The sequence below is a fragment of the Mchenga conophoros genome, linkage group LG20 (assembly GCF_057382185.1).
Source record: "Mchenga conophoros isolate Kocher_MC1m ecotype Shallow Benthic linkage group LG20, M_conophoros_male_GT1.1, whole genome shotgun sequence".
NCBI lineage: Eukaryota > Metazoa > Chordata > Actinopteri > Cichliformes > Cichlidae > Mchenga > Mchenga conophoros.
In genome coordinates, this window is record NC_140545.1 from 19,234,923 (window position 1) to 19,252,623 (window position 17,701).

The 17,701-nt window shown below is 42.3% G+C and overlaps 1 protein-coding gene across 2 annotated transcripts in view; it reads left to right on the top strand.

Moving 5' to 3' along the window:
• The window catches only part of LOC146550629 (ephrin type-B receptor 2-like), a 90,973-nt gene that overhangs the window by 42,855 nt on the left and 30,417 nt on the right, over positions 1-17,701 (top strand). For both annotated transcript variants that reach the window (XM_085258844.1, XM_085258842.1), the window contains one exon: positions 5,444-5,599. In XM_085258844.1, coding sequence (XP_085114970.1) covers positions 5,444-5,599 — 156 coding nt within the window. The remainder of the gene's footprint in view (positions 1-5,443; positions 5,600-17,701) is intronic.

Consider the following 17,701-nt stretch of genomic DNA (forward strand, 5'->3'; position numbering starts at 1 on the left):
GCTTAGTTTGTATGTCTTTCTTATTTTTTTCTGCATTATCGGCTCTACTTTCAAAGTTTGCTACATCCGCCAGAGCCTCATAGACATCGGTGACCAGCATCAAACATCCGTTTCACTGGACTTTCTTCACACGCACAACATCCCAGATCACATAGCGAGACCACCGGGCTCCCCGTGGATTGTTATCGGGACTAGGCGGAGGCGCAGACGGAGGGAGAGGAAGCAAAAGCGGGGCCGTAGGTCCGGCATTATGCTAAGGCTAAAAAACAAACCACACAAGCCACCCCTGCCGAGCCTCTATCTCTCCAACGCCAGATCCCTCGTGCAAAAAACGGATGACCTGGAATTACAACCCACCACAAAGACTGTTACAACCTGGCCGGAAAATGCTCTCTCCAAACTACAGGACTGCTTCACAGAGACAGACTGGGACATATTTGAACAGCAGGACCTAGAAACATTCACAGGATCAGTACTGGACTACATCAAGTTCTGTACTGCAAATGTGACAGTGGACAAAAGCATTCGGGTTTTCCCAAATCAAAAACCCTGGATGACCAGCGAGGTCCGCTCACTCCTCAAAGCCCGTGATGCCGCCTTCAGGTCAGGTGACAGAGCTCTGTACAGGGCTGCTCGAGCTGACCTGAAAAGGGGGATTAAAAAAGCCAAGTCAGACCACAAAAGGAACATCGAGTCCCACCTGTCCAGCAACAACACACAAGAGGTGTGGCAGGGAATGTAAGACATCATCAACCACAGAGGCAGCACTGCAAAAACAGAAAACCCGAGTGGGCAACTGGCAGAGGAAATAAACAGCTTCTTCGCCCGCTTTGAAACACCACAACAGCAACACTCATCTGCTTCAGCCCTGCTCCCATCCTCATCCTCACCTGGTTCCTGCACCGCTCCACTCACTGTAACAGAGCACGAGGTCAGACGTGTCCTCCTAGCAGTGAACCCCAGGAAGGCGGCCGGTCCAGATGGAGTACCTGGCAAGGTACTAAGAGCATGCGCACACCAGCTCACCCTCATCTTCACCAGACTCTTCAACCTCTCACTGGATCAGGCAGCCATCCCATCCTGTCTAAAATCAGCCACAATCATCCCAGTGCCGAAGAAGTCTCACATCTCCAGCCTGAATGATTACCGCCCTGTGGCCCTCACACCGGTAATCATGAAATGCTTTGAGAGACTAGTCCTTCAGCACATCAAGGATTACCTCTCCCCAGAATTCGACCCCCACCAGTTTGCATACCGTGCAAACAGATCCACAGAAGACGCCATCGCCACAGCCCTCCACGCTGTGCTGAGTCACCTAGAGCAGCGGCAAAGCTACGTCCGAATGCTCTTTGTGGACTACAGCTCAGCCTTTAATACAATAATCCCGGACATCCTCATCACCAAACTGGTCACTCTTGGCCTCCCTCCTCTCACATGTGCCCGGAAAAAGGATTTCCTCACAAACCGGCCCCAGACTGTAAGACTCGGCCGTCATCTCTCTTCCACTCGCACACTGAGCACTGGCTCCCCACAGGGCTGTGTGCTGAGCCCCCTCTTGTATTCTCTCTACACCCACGACTGCAGTTCGACCCACAACAACACTCTCATCATCAAGTTTGCTGATGACACCACGGTAGTCGGACTCATCTCGAAGGGAGACGAGGCAGAGTACAGAGAGGAAGTCCTGAAGCTGGCAGCCTGGTGTTCAGAAAACAACCTGGCACTGAACACTAAGAAAACCAAAGAGCTCATTGTTGACTTCAGGAGACACAGCACCGACTTGGCCCCCCTCTACATCAACGGGGAGTGTGTGGAGAGGGTCCACACTTTCCGGTTCCTTGGTGTCCTCATCTCTGCTGACATCTCCTGGACAGGAAACATCTCAGCGGTCATCAAGAAGGCCCAACAGCGGCTGCACTTCCTGAGAGTCCTCAGGAAGTACAAGCTGAACTCCAACCTGCTGCTGACCTTCTACCGCTCGTCCATTGAGAGCCTGCTAACCTACTGCATCACTGTATGGTACGGCAGCTGCACCAAAGCAGATAGAGTGAGGCTTCAGAGTGTGGTCAAGACAGCACAAAAGATCATCGGCTGCCCTCTCCCCTCCCTGATGGACATTTATTCCTCCCGCTGCCTCACCAGAGCAGCAAACATTATCAAGGACAGCTCCCACCCTGGCTTCAACATGTTCAGCCTGCTTCCCTCAGGGAAGCGCTACAGGTGCATCAACACAAAAAACCCACAGACTCAAAAACAGTTTCTTCCCCAAAGCGATAACCACCCTGAATTGACACATGCACAGATAACACAGCCCCCCCCCACTTCCCACTTCCTCTATGGACCACCACTGTGCAATACCAATTCTATGTGCAATAACTCAACTGTATATACATAACACTATTTATTACATATTACTTACGTCTTGTATATTGTACATTATATATATATATATATGTTAATACTGTCCATATGTACATAGCGCTGCAGAACTGTACCCCCCCCCCCCCCCCCCAGCATGTTTACACTGAGTAGGAGATGCTCTGTATCTCATTGTACAACTGTATAGTGACAATAAAGGCATTCTATTCTATTCTAGTCTATTCCAAAAACATTCAGCTTTGATATTAATGAGTTTTTTGGGTTCATTGAGAACATGGTTGTTGTTCAATAATAAAATTGTTCCTCAAAAATACAACTTGCCCAATAATTCTGCACTCCCTGTAGAAGGACTGACGGTCTTGTGAGTAAAGACCAATAAAAAAGCCAACTAAAAGAGGAAAACAAAGACCCTCTTGATCTTTTGAGTTTGAGGTAAACCTATTTTGTTGACTCGATTGCAGGAAAAGGACTGCTATAACTGTCATGGTCCTGGGTCGGTGACCCAGTGTTTTTGGTTTTTGTACTTTTACTTTTGATAGTTTTATGTATTATGACTGTTGTGTTTTGGTTTCCCTGGGTTTAGTTGTGTTCCCTCTGTTTGATGTCATCCTTGCCTGTGTATCCCCTTTTGTGTAGTAAGGTCTCTGTTAGGGATGGGTACCGGTATGACATAAACGGTAGTAACCAGACCGAAAAGCAGCAAACATTTCGGTGCTTCATTTCGGTGCTTTTTTTTCCTGAGATGTCACACACTTTGGATTCTAGCCAATCATTTTACCTTTGCGAGTATAGGCGGGCCCAGGTACGTACGTTCTTTTAGAGCAGAGCTACAGATTAAAAATGCCCAAAGCGAAGCGGTCAAAGTCTGGCTGTACTTCACAGCAAAAGATGCAAACTCAGCAGCCTGCAACAAGTGCTTTAAGGTGATACTGTGCAAAGGAGGTAACACCTCGAATCTGATGAAACACCTGGCGACGCATAGCGTTTTTTTAAAAGCCGAGAAATGCACCGTATTTGATAGCTTGCTGCGAGACCTCACACCGAGCACATCTACTGCGGGTGGGTTGCCTGTTATCGGACCCGGAGTTAGCATCATCCCCCAAGAACCCGAAGAGGAGAGTCCTGGCCCCTAGCCCTGCCAGTGTAGCAGAAATGATGACGGATGATGATGGCAGCAGCAGCCGTTCTTCTCTGCGTGAGTAGCTTAATGTTGTTCGTGTGTAATTTACGTTGAGTAGGCTAACCATGTTATTACATTAATGCATGTAAAGTGAACTAGCAAATATCATCATAGTTACATGCGGCTGTCTTCTTGTTTAATGGCAGATACTCCCTTCTCCCTGGCCAAAAAGGCTAAAATGACCAAAGAAAAAGTGGAAAACAGTTAAACATGAGAGGTTTTTGGACAAAGTTGGTGTTTTTTTCCATTGTTTAAGCACTGCTTCCAGCCAAGAGTGATACCATATATGCCCTATAGCTGCAGGGGATAACCCTTTTTACAAAAAACAGCTGAACATGAGAGGTTTTTGGACAAAGTTTGTGTTCTTGATTCTTTAAGCACCGGTTCGAGCACCGTTTAAGTACCGGCACCGTTTCAAAAGTACCGGTTTGGTACTGGTATCAGATAAAGCCTAAACGATAGCCATCCCTAGTCTCTGTGTTCGCCCGCGTCTCTGAGTCTGTGTCCTTGCGTGTGTATGTGTTTCCTGTCTTACTTTGAAGGTCCGTGTCTGATCTCAGTGTGTTCAGTTTACTTTCCCCCTGTCTCATCATGTCTGATTACTCCCAGCTGTGCACTCCTTTTGTGTCTCATTCCCTCGTTATCCTTCTGTGTATTTAAACCTCATGTCTACCTCTGTTAGTTGCTGGTTCGTCTGCGTTATTCCGCTCCATCATTCTGTGTATTTCCCTGTGACTACCTGCATCTCTGTTTCTGGTTAGTTTCTGTTAGTTTTTCCCAGTTTAGGTTTTCTTAGTTTCATGCTCACCCTTGCCATCTCTGTTTGTATCTACATTTGATTAATAAACTCACTTGCACCAGAGCTGCCGCATCTTGGGTCCTTAATGATTCACATATGGCTTGCCCGTGACAGTAAAACAAACTGATTTGTTTATATCTGTGAAGAATGAGATGTAAAATTGAACACTGAAAACTTAAAGTGGAGTTTAGATTTCCTGAGTTGGAAAGGTTCTTGTAAGTCAGGGGTTTGGGTTATTTGACATATTCTTTGAATATATTTTTGTGATTCTTGTTGAAGCTTGTGTTTATTGCTTTTATGCAGCATTTTTGTTTTATTCAGTGTTCAAGGGTTCACTGTATATTCATTTTGCTTACATCCTTTGTCCATAAGTTTAAGGGGCTGGAGGAAACACAGAGGCTAAAAAATACAATCTTAAATGTCTGGAGAAAATCAACCAAAAATACCTACCATGACACAAGCCCCCCTTCTCTTTGTCTTTAGTAGTTTTCCATTACTCTCCTTTTAGTTTATTTTCTAAGAGCCTTTCTCTTGTTTTCATATTTTGTTTTACTTCCAGTCTTTGTATTTTTCTCTTCTTTTTTTATTGATTGTAACATGTTGTAACAGTTGATGCATACAACTAAGCATGCTGGTATGTTTTCCTCCTTTGTGGAGGAAAACCGAGACTGAGATTGTGTGCTAGATAAAATCGAATGTGATTAACAGTTTCGCACATATAAATAGTCATTCATTTTTGGATAACTTTTTTATGGGTAAGAAATTCTTAGCTTACTTTTTTTTTCTCAAATGAAAGAGAATTTGCTTTTCAGGCTTAAAATGGTTTCCTTTTTATTACAGTGGTGGAGTCTATAGTCATTTCAGTCCATTTATTAGATGCCACCATGCGGGCTATAATGATAAAACATTTACTTTCTGAGCAAAGTCGTTGGAAATAGCTCAGACAAACTATCTTAATCTGTAGTTGTGGCTCATAAGAAATTATACTGTACTTGTATGGTATGCATTTTGTTCCTAATTGTTTCTTCTTTCCTTTCTCTGCACATTTTTAAATGTATTTAACCACTATGTGTTTCCCCTCACAGCATGTGTTACAGGCTTCTTCAAGGCTGCTCAGGGAGACCACAAATGTTTACAGTGTCCCATTAACAGCCGGACCACCAGCGAGGGAGCAACTAACTGTGTCTGTCGCAATGGCTACTATCGCACTGAATCTGACCCTCCACAGATGCCTTGTACCAGTATGTATACCAGGGGCGGAGCGTGGGGGTGGCTTACTGGGCTTAAGCCCAGGTCTTTTTGTCAGAAGCCCGGGGTCTTTTGGAGTATAATTTGTATAAAACAAAAAGTGCAAGCAATATTCGAAGCGCATAGTGCACACTGTGGGAATTTACGACTGTGCGTGAATCCCCCCTGATATTGGTATGATCCGAGCTCAGGCACTAAGACTGAGCGAGTGGGCGGGGCAGCTGCTACCTGTGAGTGTGCTGTTGGAGAAATGGAGCCAGCCATACTAAGGAGAGCTTAAGTTTGACCAGGTACCAAAGCAAATCATTCGTACCGTACAAATAATGTAAATATGACGGTGTATCACGAAAGATTGATATCAAACTGATCACTTGACCAATATTACGTTACTTGCTGTTCAAGTGAATCAACAAATGGTGAAATGAAAAGCCGAACAAATGCTATTTTTTTTAGAGAGTCTTAGCTTACGTGTGTTTATTTCATATTTTCAGTTCTTACCCTCCCCGACTAAATCGGTTTCAGTTATGTACTGAAATATAAGAATGGACATTAGAGGGTTCTTTCAAAGAAAAAACTCAGGTAAATGTTATTTTATATATTGTGCTTTGTATGTTGTTCAGTATATTTCTATGCAAACCAAGAGGGATTTCAGTACACAGCAGGATATTCACATTTGTAACCAGATATTTACATACACTTTAAGGAGAAAACATTTTTACTGTACAACATCAATTTAAAGTAAACTTTTGTTTTAGATAAATATTGAAACATCTTTTGAATTAGTTAAATGTCAGAATAAAGAGAGACAGAGCTGTCTATTTTTTATCACTTTGATCAAAATTAGGAGTACATGTACACTAAGTTTATTGTTAATTAATAAGAAAACTCCAGACGATTCCATTCTGAACTGAAGAAGCTTCTGATAGGTTAGTAGAGTCCATGTGAGTAAATTGGTGGCACACCTGTGGATGCATATAAGGCAAAACACAGAGCCTGTTTCTGTGACATGGGAACATCAAGATGTCAACCAAAACACCAGGAAGAGAATCGTGGAGCTCCATAAGTGTGGCTCAGTTTGAATACAATTTGGTGCCATTTGCAATTAAGAAATACAGATAGTTTCTCTCTTTACTCTTGTTTACCAAAAGTATCACCGTATCATAGGTGCTCATGTATCTTGTACCCAGTGTTGGGAAGGTTACTTTTAAAATGTATTCCATTACAGAATATAGAATACATGCCCTAAAATGTATTCTGTAACGTATTCCGTTACGTTACTCAATGAGAGTAACGTATTCTGAATACTTTGGATTACTTAACATATTATCATGCATTTCACAACTACGTGAATGTACTATTGCTGTGTGATTTATTACTGTTACTGAAGGTCCGCGGCTCCGAACCGTAGTAAAGGGACCTCTGAATAATATGGGTTCGTGTCGGGCTCCTAGGCGAAAAATAGCTTTACTTTGTTGTGTGGGTCAACTCTGCTTGCGAGAGACAGAGAGAGGCGTTGACAGGCTGCTCCAACGGAACTTATTGTTTCGGAAAACACGAACAAAGCGTACAGAGTTTTAATAGCGTACTTACAACTAGGCTCGTCAGGCACTCTTCTTGGCTGCAGTGGTTATTATTATATTTACATGCTTCCAGTTCCCGTTTTCTCCCACCTCGCACTCACAGACACATAACGAGTATGGCAGTCCATTCTCCCTGCAGCACGGGCTACACTGCCCATGATGCTACATTCTGCATTATGCTTATTAGCTTAGCACAACAACAACAACAACAAAAAGGCGCTCTCTCACCCAGGAAACACGCAGAGCGAGAGCGTCACCCTGTAACCATGGCAACTGCAACGCTGCCGCCTGGAACTACTGTCAAACAAAACCGAAACAGTCCTGACCCGCCACAATATGAAACAGGAAAGTACCGCCGTGTAATCCATTTATTTCAACAAAGTAACTGTATTCTAAATACCACCTTTTTAAACGGTACCTGTAACGGAATACAGTTACTCATATTTTGTATTTTAAATACGTAACGGCGGTACATGTATTCCGTTACTCCCCAACACTGCTTGTACCTTGTGTTTCTTTTTTGGTTTGCTATTTTTCAAATTCTACATTTATGCAGGCTTGTTTGCTAAATAATTATATACACTTTTCTCAATCTAAATAGTGGACTTTGGTAGAATTAAAAAAACAAGTGTAGTGCAGGTATATGATGATTTTTAGTGCTACTATCATCTAGTTCTGATTCTGGTTCTGTCTTGGTTAATTCCTCAGTAGTCCTGATTTTGAACTGTTGTAGTCCTGTTTTAATTCAGGATCAGTTCTGGGTCTGGTTGAATTGGGGTTTAGTCCTCGTGTCTTGATACAGCCCCGACTTTGATATCAGTTTTGGCCAGGGTGTACCCGGCCTCGAGCCCTGTGACAACTGAGACTGACTCCAGCTGGGATGAGAGGAAACAGAAGAGGAAAAATGAAATGAAGCTGATCCATGTGAACAAAGTTGCGAAAAAATGATTATTCATAACCTACACTAGATTATTTGACAAATTAAAGCTGCTCTATGTATACATTGAGTTGTGTGTAATTACATCTTCTCATTAATTTAGAAGTGATTAATTAATAAAAAAGAGGAAGGGATGCCTGATTTTAGAAGCTGACATGTTGCCCTGCTATCTTGAATATAGTGGTTGAGATGGAAATAGTCCATATGTATGTAGCTAGAGATCGGCCACATACGTTGTTTTTAATATGAAGATCACAAATAACTCTCTGAAACTATATATGACCATTTGATATTTGTGTGTGTGGGCAGCCATCTACTATGAACAGTTAGGGATGAGGGTACGAAGACAAAATGAAAAAAAAATATCAAATAATTTCTTATTTCAGATCTTTGGCCAAATATTCTTCAATCATGTTAATATATAGTGTGTACAGAAATGTTTTTATACACAAAGATTAGTAGAGACATGCCAACTGGCTGTGACTATTATGGGGAAATGCAAAGCAGCTGGCCACTAAATGTGATCATAAATGTGTTTTTCCTGCACCAGCCACAATAGCTAGGATTTTGCACTTGAATTGGGAGGAGTAAGAAAACTGAATTCAATTGACTACAATCTGCAATCTACTCACATCCAGTGGTGAGATTTTACACACTATACCTTTAAAATATGTCATTAGAATTAGGAATGTAATGTACAAGTAGTAGATTAATAGAAATTAATTAATTATATATTTGTAATGGATAGTAAGTCAAGAAGTGCATAGGAGGATTCCCATTAGCTACAACCGTGCAGCAGCTATCTTCCAGCAAACATTACCACAGAAAATGTAGACCTCATGTGAGATAGCTCATGTCAGGCCTAGAGCAATTTTGCCTTTTGAGTCTCTTTGTGGGCTTTTTGTGGGCAAGCCACAGTGTTCTTTCCCACTGAAAACCTTCATTGGGAACCTAATTTTATTTTTGAACAACACTACTCCACACCAATTATGTAATGTACCATGGGACAGATGTGGGCCCCACACTGTGGAGCCTAGGCTGGCCCAGGTCCCAGTACCAGCATGAAGTATGGCCCATATCACACTGGTGATATTTGGGCTGGGGGTTTGAAAGTTGTTATTGTGTTGGAGGATAGGAGAACTGTTTGAATGGTCCTCTGACATGTGACAAAAAGCATGATAGTCTAGGGTCTCTTATCTGTCTGCAAACCATTTTTATTTTGTTTGTTTTTTCTTTTCTTTTGTTTTGACCTTAAAAATACTGTAGCGAGATGCAGAGTATTCTTTTTTTTAATCCAAAGGTATAGACACCTTTTTGTGTGAATGTGTGCGTGAATGGGTGGATGACTGGATATGTAAAGCGCTTTGGGGTCCTAAGGGACTAGTAAAGGCGCTATATAAATACAGGCCATTTTTGGAGGGTCCCAAGCCAAGGTTTGCAGTGGGCAGTATCTGGAATTTTTAATTTTTCCATTAGAATGATGTTATTATTATTGTGTCCAAAGTGGTGAAAAAAGTTGCTGTGTGTTGAATAGGGATCATTGTGAATACGTAATTGATCTTTATGGTGTTAGTACATCCTAAAATTAAAAGTGGTTTTGTCATCCATCGGTTTAAGTCATCTTTTATTGTTTTCAATAGAGGAGTGAAACAGTGGAACAGCTCTGACAGTTTGGGGGAGAATTGTATGTCTAGGTATGTGATCATGCCAGTAGTAGGTGGTAGGTGAGGGATCTGTCATGTATAAGAATGGGTATCTCCATTTATTATTAAAGTGGTAGATTTATTCCAATTTATTGTATAATCAGAGATTTGGGAGTATGTATTAGTGATTTGGATTAGTTCTTTAACTGATTTATTGGGATTTTGTAGGAACCGGAGTACATCATCTGCATATAAACTTTTTTATATTTATGTGTTTATTGGTGTATTATTGGTGTGAATGCCTATGATGTTAACGTTCTGACGGATTGCTGCTGCTAATGGTTCAAAGAAAAGTGCAAATAATGAGGGTGAGAGTGGGCACCCTTGTCTTGTACCTCTGTGAAGTGTAAAATTTGTTGAGATTAAGTTGTTTGTTATAAGTGCTTTCTTCATAACAGCCATCCCTCAAGATTTTCTCCATTTAAAGCAATGCGTTATCAGGGATTGTAACATCTAGTCCTTTTACTGAATCGGAATTATGGCTACTTTGGTGGGATAGATGTAATAGGTCGAAATGTGTATTATTTGAAGAATGTCTGCCTTTAATGAATCCTGAATAGGGTGTTTGTTTGTCTTGAGAAGTATTGAAAATAGTTCTGTATTCACATGGTATGGAATGAACTTGTTATTTTTTATTTCATCTACCATTTATTAATTATAATTATATAATATTACAATAATTATAATAACAAATAGACTTATAAAATCAAACAAATATCAGGCCCATTTATCCATACTGGAGAAATAAATACTATACCGGTTATATTAAGGGTGAAAACCAAAATTCCCCTATTTCCTCTGTGGGGGTCTTTATCATATAAGCCTGGAAACTTGAGGGTACTGCACAGTATCTTTGCTGTTCCTAGGACTGCGCTCTTCTGGACAGAGATGTCTGATGTTGTTCGTGGGATCTGCTAGAGCCACTCGCCTAGACTTAAACCCCCGGAGAGCAGCCAAATGGCTTTTAGCTAGGCTTTAGCTTCAGTGAAGTGGAAGCTAAATTGGCTAGTCATTCATATGTAAATTAGGTTGTTACCTGGGAATTCTGGAGGGAGGGGAGTGGGGGTGTGTGGATGAGGGGGTGGGGGAGCTGCTAAAAGCTGTGAACTTCCTTTTGTGTTCGTCTTGATGCATTCTCAATCATCCAGGGAAATAAATCTCCAAAAGTCACCAACTTGGAGTGTTTCAGTTTGCCATCTTAGGGAGAAATCAACACACATGGGTGTATGTCCTTTGTTGCTGAGATTTATTGATAAAAACAGTACAAAAAACCAACCATTTGTACACATATTTACAAATAATAATAAAAAGTGAGTGAGTACATTTCAACATTATACCAGTGGTCTGATTGATGCCACAATGGAGCAAATCGAGCAAAGACTGATAAGTTCGCTGCAATTTCCAGTGTGTGGGGATCATTTGTCACCAACTGCATCACGTGCTACAACCCTGGTCTACATATCACCGTTGATGAACAGCTTTTCCCATCAAAGACTCGGTGCTGTTTCCTGCAGAATATTGCAAGTAAACCTGACAAGTTTGGGATCAAGTTTTGGGTGGCTTGCGACCTAAAATCCAAGTACATTTGCAATGTCTTCCCATATCTTGGCAAGGACCCCAATCGTCCCACTGGGGAGAGACTTTCTGAAAATGTAGTAATGAGGCTGATGGAACCATTCCTAGACAAGGGCAGAAATGTTACCACGGACAATTTTTTCACATCGCTTTCACTTGCGCAAAAACTTCTTAGACGGAAAACCACCATCCTTGGCACAGTCAACAAGATTCGCAGGAAAATTCCTCAATCCACTAGACAGACAGATCGCAATGAATTCACCACTCAGGTATGTTGCAGGTCTTTTGTGGTTCTATGTTTATGTGTTTCATTGTGTGTAAAAGGGCTATGGAAATAACAATTTATCTTATTTCTTAGGTGTTTTCAGGAACACGGCAACTGGCCAGCGCCGTGTTCCTCTGCGGACAGTGTACTCCCGAACCATCTGGTCCATCACATCCACGCCACACTTTGTTTTGTTGTAAAGGGTGACAGTGTTTGGCTTCCTTTTGATAGTGTTATCAGTCTGAACCACGCTGTGCATGCTGCTAAGAATATAGACTGTCTTCTTCCGTTTGGCCACATACGCCGTCAGCGTGGCAGCAGAGGTTGAAAACACCTAAGAAATAAGATAAATGGATAGTACTGGATGGTACTTGGATTTTAGGTCGCAAGCCACCCAAAACTTGATCCCAAACTTGTCAGGTTTACTTGCAATATTCTGCAGGAAACAGCACCGAGTCTTTGATGGGAAAAGCTGTTCATCAACGGTGATATGTAGACCAGGGTTGTAGCACGTGATGCAGTTGGTGACAAATGATCCCCACACACTGGAAATTGCAGCGAACTTATCAGTCTTTGCTCGATTTGCTCCATTGTGGCATCAATCAGACCACTGGTATAATGTTGAAAATGCTGAAATGTACTCACTCACTTTTTATTATTATTTGTAAATATGTGTACAAATGGTTGGTTTTTTGTACTGTTTTTATCAATAAATCTCAGCAACAAAGGACATACACCCATGTGTGTTGATTTCTCCCTAAGATGGCAAACTGAAACACTCCAAGTTGGTGACTTTTGGAGATTTATTTCCCTGGATGATTGAGAATGCATCAAGATGAAACACAAAAGGAAGTTCACAGCTTTTAGCAGCTCCCCCACCCCCTCAATCACACACCCCCACTCCCCTCCCTCTAGAATTCCCAGGTAACAACCTAATTTACATATGAATGACTAGCCAATTTAGCTTCCACTTGGCTGAAGCTAAAGCTTAGCTAAAAGCCTACCAGCCATTTGGCTGCTCTCCGGGTTTTAAAGGTAGAAAGGTGCCTGGCACAGCCTGGCAGTGCTACTGCTAGCTTGGCGGCCACTGAACTGAGTTCTCCAATTACCACTGGGACCACTGTTACCTTCACCCTCCACCCTCTCAAGCTGTTCTCTGAGCCCTTGGTACTACTCCAACTTCTTCCAGTTCCTTCTTCCTGATGTTGCTGTCATTCAGTATTGCTATATCTATCACTACGTCCATCTTCTGCTTGACTGCCACTACTATGTCCGGTTGGTTAGCCACCACCATTTTGTCGTTCTGTATCTGTAAGTCCCACAGGATCTCAGCTCAGTCATTCTCCACCACCATAGGGGGCGTCTCCCATTTTGACCTCGGGACTTCCAGGCCATACTTGGCACAGATGTTTCTGTATACTATGCTGGCCACTTGGTTATGGCATTCCATGTATGCCCTGCTAGCATCATGAACCCTGCTGTTACACAGCAAATTCAAAAGTGTTAAATGTTTTGGTGTTAGTAGTCTTCTTGCAAAAGTAGAGTTAATTTTACTCTAAGTAGAGTCGCATTCTTTTAATGTAACTCTGAGGTGTAAAATGATAGTAGTTAAAATCGAGTGTTAAAAATGAGGGTTTCTATGTCAAATCTGGAGGTGTTACAATGGAAACATTAACTCTTGACCTCTTAACTCTGAACTCCTACAGGGGCTATGACACCAATAGAGTAAATTCACAGACTCCGCCCCCAGCACCATAGGCTCCAATCAAAGCTGAAGTGAAGCCGTTTCAGAACATTTTGCTCTACATATTTGAGTTGTTTGCCATGCTTGGTAAGTCATTTTTTCAAAGATTGTTTCAATTATTATTATTAGCTTTTACTTCTGTGGCTCTTTGGAGTTGAGACAAAGCTGTGTGAAAGGTATTGTTTGCGGGCAAATACTACAGCCTTGAAAAAAGCTTGCATGTGAATTTTCAGTCAAACTTTTGGTCAAATACACCTAAAACAATGTCTAGAATGTGAAATGTTGGTATAATGGTGCTACTTGAAGCCTGAAAACGATCTCTCATAAAAAAACAAACAAACTAGCAAACAGTAGTAGCAGATATCCTGACTGGGTTCTACGTTATCATTTAGATCCCTCCAGAGTTTTGTGCACACGGTTTAGGTAAAAATGAAAAAGGTTGAGGTTTTACATTTAGTTCAGTATTACCTGTTGCTGGTGTCCTTGTCTTTTGGGAAAATACTTTACACAAGTAATGGCTCAAAAAGGATTCTTTTTTTTTTACTGTGCTGCAATTGATTACTGGATTATTTGTGCCATTAATTAGTGTCAACTAATTTTTATTCATTCTCCACATAGGATATGCTTGTGAAGATGGAATATGGGGGAGAGCAGAAGTGTGCTGAAGTTCCACAAAGTGATGAATGAAGGACATGCATATTGTGTTGAAGATATAAGTGATGATAATGCTGTTATTTGCATTTACCAGCTCACCTATGTCAGACCTTTTGATAAACAAAATTCTTATGAAAGTGAGAACATGTACACTGTTACATTTTTCAGAAAATGTTTTGAAATTGTGGTGCACAGTTCAGAATAAATGTTTTTCAAAAACAATTGCATCTTTTTAGTAAATGTTTATTTCCAAAAGAAATTTCTAGAAGTTCAGAACAGTAAAATTCCCGCTTTTTAGAATTAATTAGAAGATAACTCTTACGTAGTTAAACTAAAATACTCTTTGAGAGTTAATATATAAACTCTTAACACCTAGTTAGCATTAGTAAGTGTTAAATTATCAACTCCAGACAGATTTGGTGTTTAACACTAAATCAGAGTTAACATACCAACTCTCCAAAAAGAGTTAAATTAACACTCTCTGGTGTGGACCCATATAGACACTTTAATAGTGTTGAAATCAAATCTGACAGTGTTAATTTGGACATGCTGGATTTGCTGTGTATGTGCTGGATTGTCTCAGGGGCATCTTTACACAGCCTGCACCTAGAGTCTTGCCTGTTGTGATAGACCCCAGCCTCAATGGATCTTGTGCTCAGAGCCTGTTCCTGTGCTGCCATGATTAGTGCCTCTATGCTGTCTTTCAGTCCAGCTTTGTCCAGCCACTGGTGGGATTTCTGGATGTCAGCCACTTCCTCTATCTGCCGGTGATACATACCATTCAGGGACCTGTCCTTCCATAATGGTTCCTCCTCTTTCTTGGGTTTCTGCTGCCTGAGGTATTCACTGAGCATGCATGGTCAGGAGCTTCCTGGTCTTGATGTCAGTGGCTTCTATCTCCTCCTTTGGCCAGCAGGTTACCTGATCAGAGGCAGGGCGTAGGTGTTGATAGCCCGGATTTTGTTCTTACCCTTCAGCTGACTCCTCAGGACTTGCCTGACCCTCTGCAGGTATTTGGTGGTTGCAGCTTTTCTAGCGACCCCTTCATGGTTCCCATTTAACTGTGGGATCCCCAGATACTTGCAGCTGTCCTCACTGTCTACAATGTTGCCTTCTGGTAGTCGTTCCCCTCAGTTCTGACTACCTTCCCTCATTTTGTTATCATCCAACTACACCTCTTCAGACTATACGACATTCCAATGTATTTGCTGTATATCCTGGTGGTGCAGGTCAGTGAATCAATGTCTCATGCACTCTTGGTAAATAGTTTGATGTCATCTATGTAGAGGATGTGCCTGATGATTGCTCCGTTCTGTAGTCATTATCCATATCCAGTCTTGTGAGTGATCTCACTGAGGAGGTTCAGGCCTATGCAAAATAGCAGTGGGAGCAGTGCATCCCCTTGGTAGATCCCGCACTTGATTGAGTTTCTGATGAAGGCTCTTAGGGTCCTGTTGATCTTGTATAGTTCTAGGCATTCCAGAATCCAGGTGTGGGGCATCGAGTCATAGGTCTTCTTGTAATCAATCCAAGCAGTGCACAGGTTGGTCAGCCTAGTCTTGCAGTCTCAGCTGACTGCTCAGTCTACCAGTAGCTGATGTTTTGCACCTCTGGTATTCTTGCCAAAGAGATGAGTTGGGCCTGGAGGTGCCAAATTCCACCATTTTGGCCTCCCTCACTTGTGATGATGCAGGGTTGATGAGCTCCTAGACCGATTAGGCACTGCTTGGATTTGACCAAGGGCTACTGGCAGATTCCCTTGACTCCAGATTCCAAATAGAAAATGGCCTTCTCTACTCAGGATGGTTTGTACCAATTTGTCACACTTCCATGGTAAATGGCCTGTATTTGTATAGCGCTTTACTAGTCCCTAAGGACCCCAAAGCGCATTACACATCCAGTCATCCACCCATTCACACACTGGTGATGGCAAGCTACATTGTAGCCACAGCCACCCTGGGGCGCACTGACAGAGGCGAGGCTGCCAGACACTGGCGCCACCGGGCCCTCTGACCACCACCAGTAGGCAAAGGCATATACTGCAGCTGTATATGCTGCTGCCTTATCATCCATAGTGACACCTAGAAAGAGCATATGCAAAGATACAGTGTACCGTCTCACATGTGAGAAAGGACTGCTCACACACTGGAGTCAGAGCCATTGACTTCGACAATGACCTGGCAGGTGCGGTCAGGCATCAACAGGATAGAAGTGGTGGCGAAATGTCCTTCAGAGAGATCAAATGATAACTGGACTTTTGGAGAAGGGAATTCGATTAAAGTTAGGGCAATTTTACTGAAAGCACAAATGAAACAATGATAGTAGTGCTTGCAGTTTGGTGGCACTGGCCAGTCTAGCACCGCCTGCACTTTAGTGGGGTCTGGTTAGAGGCTGTCTTTTTCAACCATATATCAGAGGAAGGAACTGTGTCAACATGGAACTCACATTTTTCACTCTCACGGCATGTCTAATCACCGTCATATCTAATTTTTTTGTCAAAATAATGACTTGGAGAGAATAAGTATGAGTTATTACTGTAATTTTTCCATTGATCATAAGACTTGAAGAGTGGAATGCTTATGACAGAGGTGTTCAACTCCAGGGCTCAAGGGCTGGTGTCCTGCAGGTTTTAGATATCACCCTGGGTCAGCACACCTGAATCAAATGTTCATTACCAGGCCTCTGGAGAATTTCAGGACATGTCGAGGAGTTTAATTTAGTCATTTAAATCAGCTGTGTTGGATGAAGGCCACATCTAAAACCTGCAGGAGACTGGCCCTTGAGGCCTGGAGTTGGACACCCCTGGCTTATGAGTTTCACCCACCAGTACCCCTACCATTACTGGTGAGTGCGGCCCTTTTGGCCACACTCTGGTCCTCTAGTGTGATTTCCAATACCTTTATGAGCTGTCCTTATGTAATGACTGATGTGTCTACTCAGCTCTGTTGCTATGATGCCTGAGATGAGCTTCTATGTTGTGGAGAAACAGGTATTTGGCCAGTAGTTTGTAGGGCTCTTTTTATGATCAGGATTGTTCTGCCCTGTGTTAGCCGGTTTGGATTAGTACCTAGGAGGAGCCCTGTTATTTGTGCTATTTGTGAATTTCAGTTGTGGGTGGGTCTGCCCGTGTGCTATTTTTTCCTTGTAGTAGAGAGTACACCCTGGATGCATCTTAGCAGAACAGGTCATTCTCTTCTCTGATTTATCTCTTCAGCTTAGTTTCCAGAGCTGTGAGCCTTTGTTTGGCAGTTTCTAAATCCTAGGTTTTGAAAACACAATTTTACCTTATTTTCATCCAGGACCTCTCTCTCATGAAACCCTTTTGCATCGATTGATATCCTTCTGGGCTTCTCTGATTTTGGCTTCCAGCTGCCCTCTCTGTGGAGAAGCTTTCTCTACCTGGATCCTTAATCTTATACCCAAGTGCTTCTAGGATTTCTGTGTCAGTCGTTTCAGTGATACTGGTAGTATGAAAGGTGCAAAGAGCAGTTTTTTTTTCTACAATAATCTGATCTGATGGAGCATTGTCAATGTTCCATCACTTCATCAGTTCAATGTTCTCTCATCCCAAACGGTCATGGCAGATGGCTGCCCCTCCCTGAGCCTGGTTCTGAAGGAGGTTTCTGCCTATTAAAAG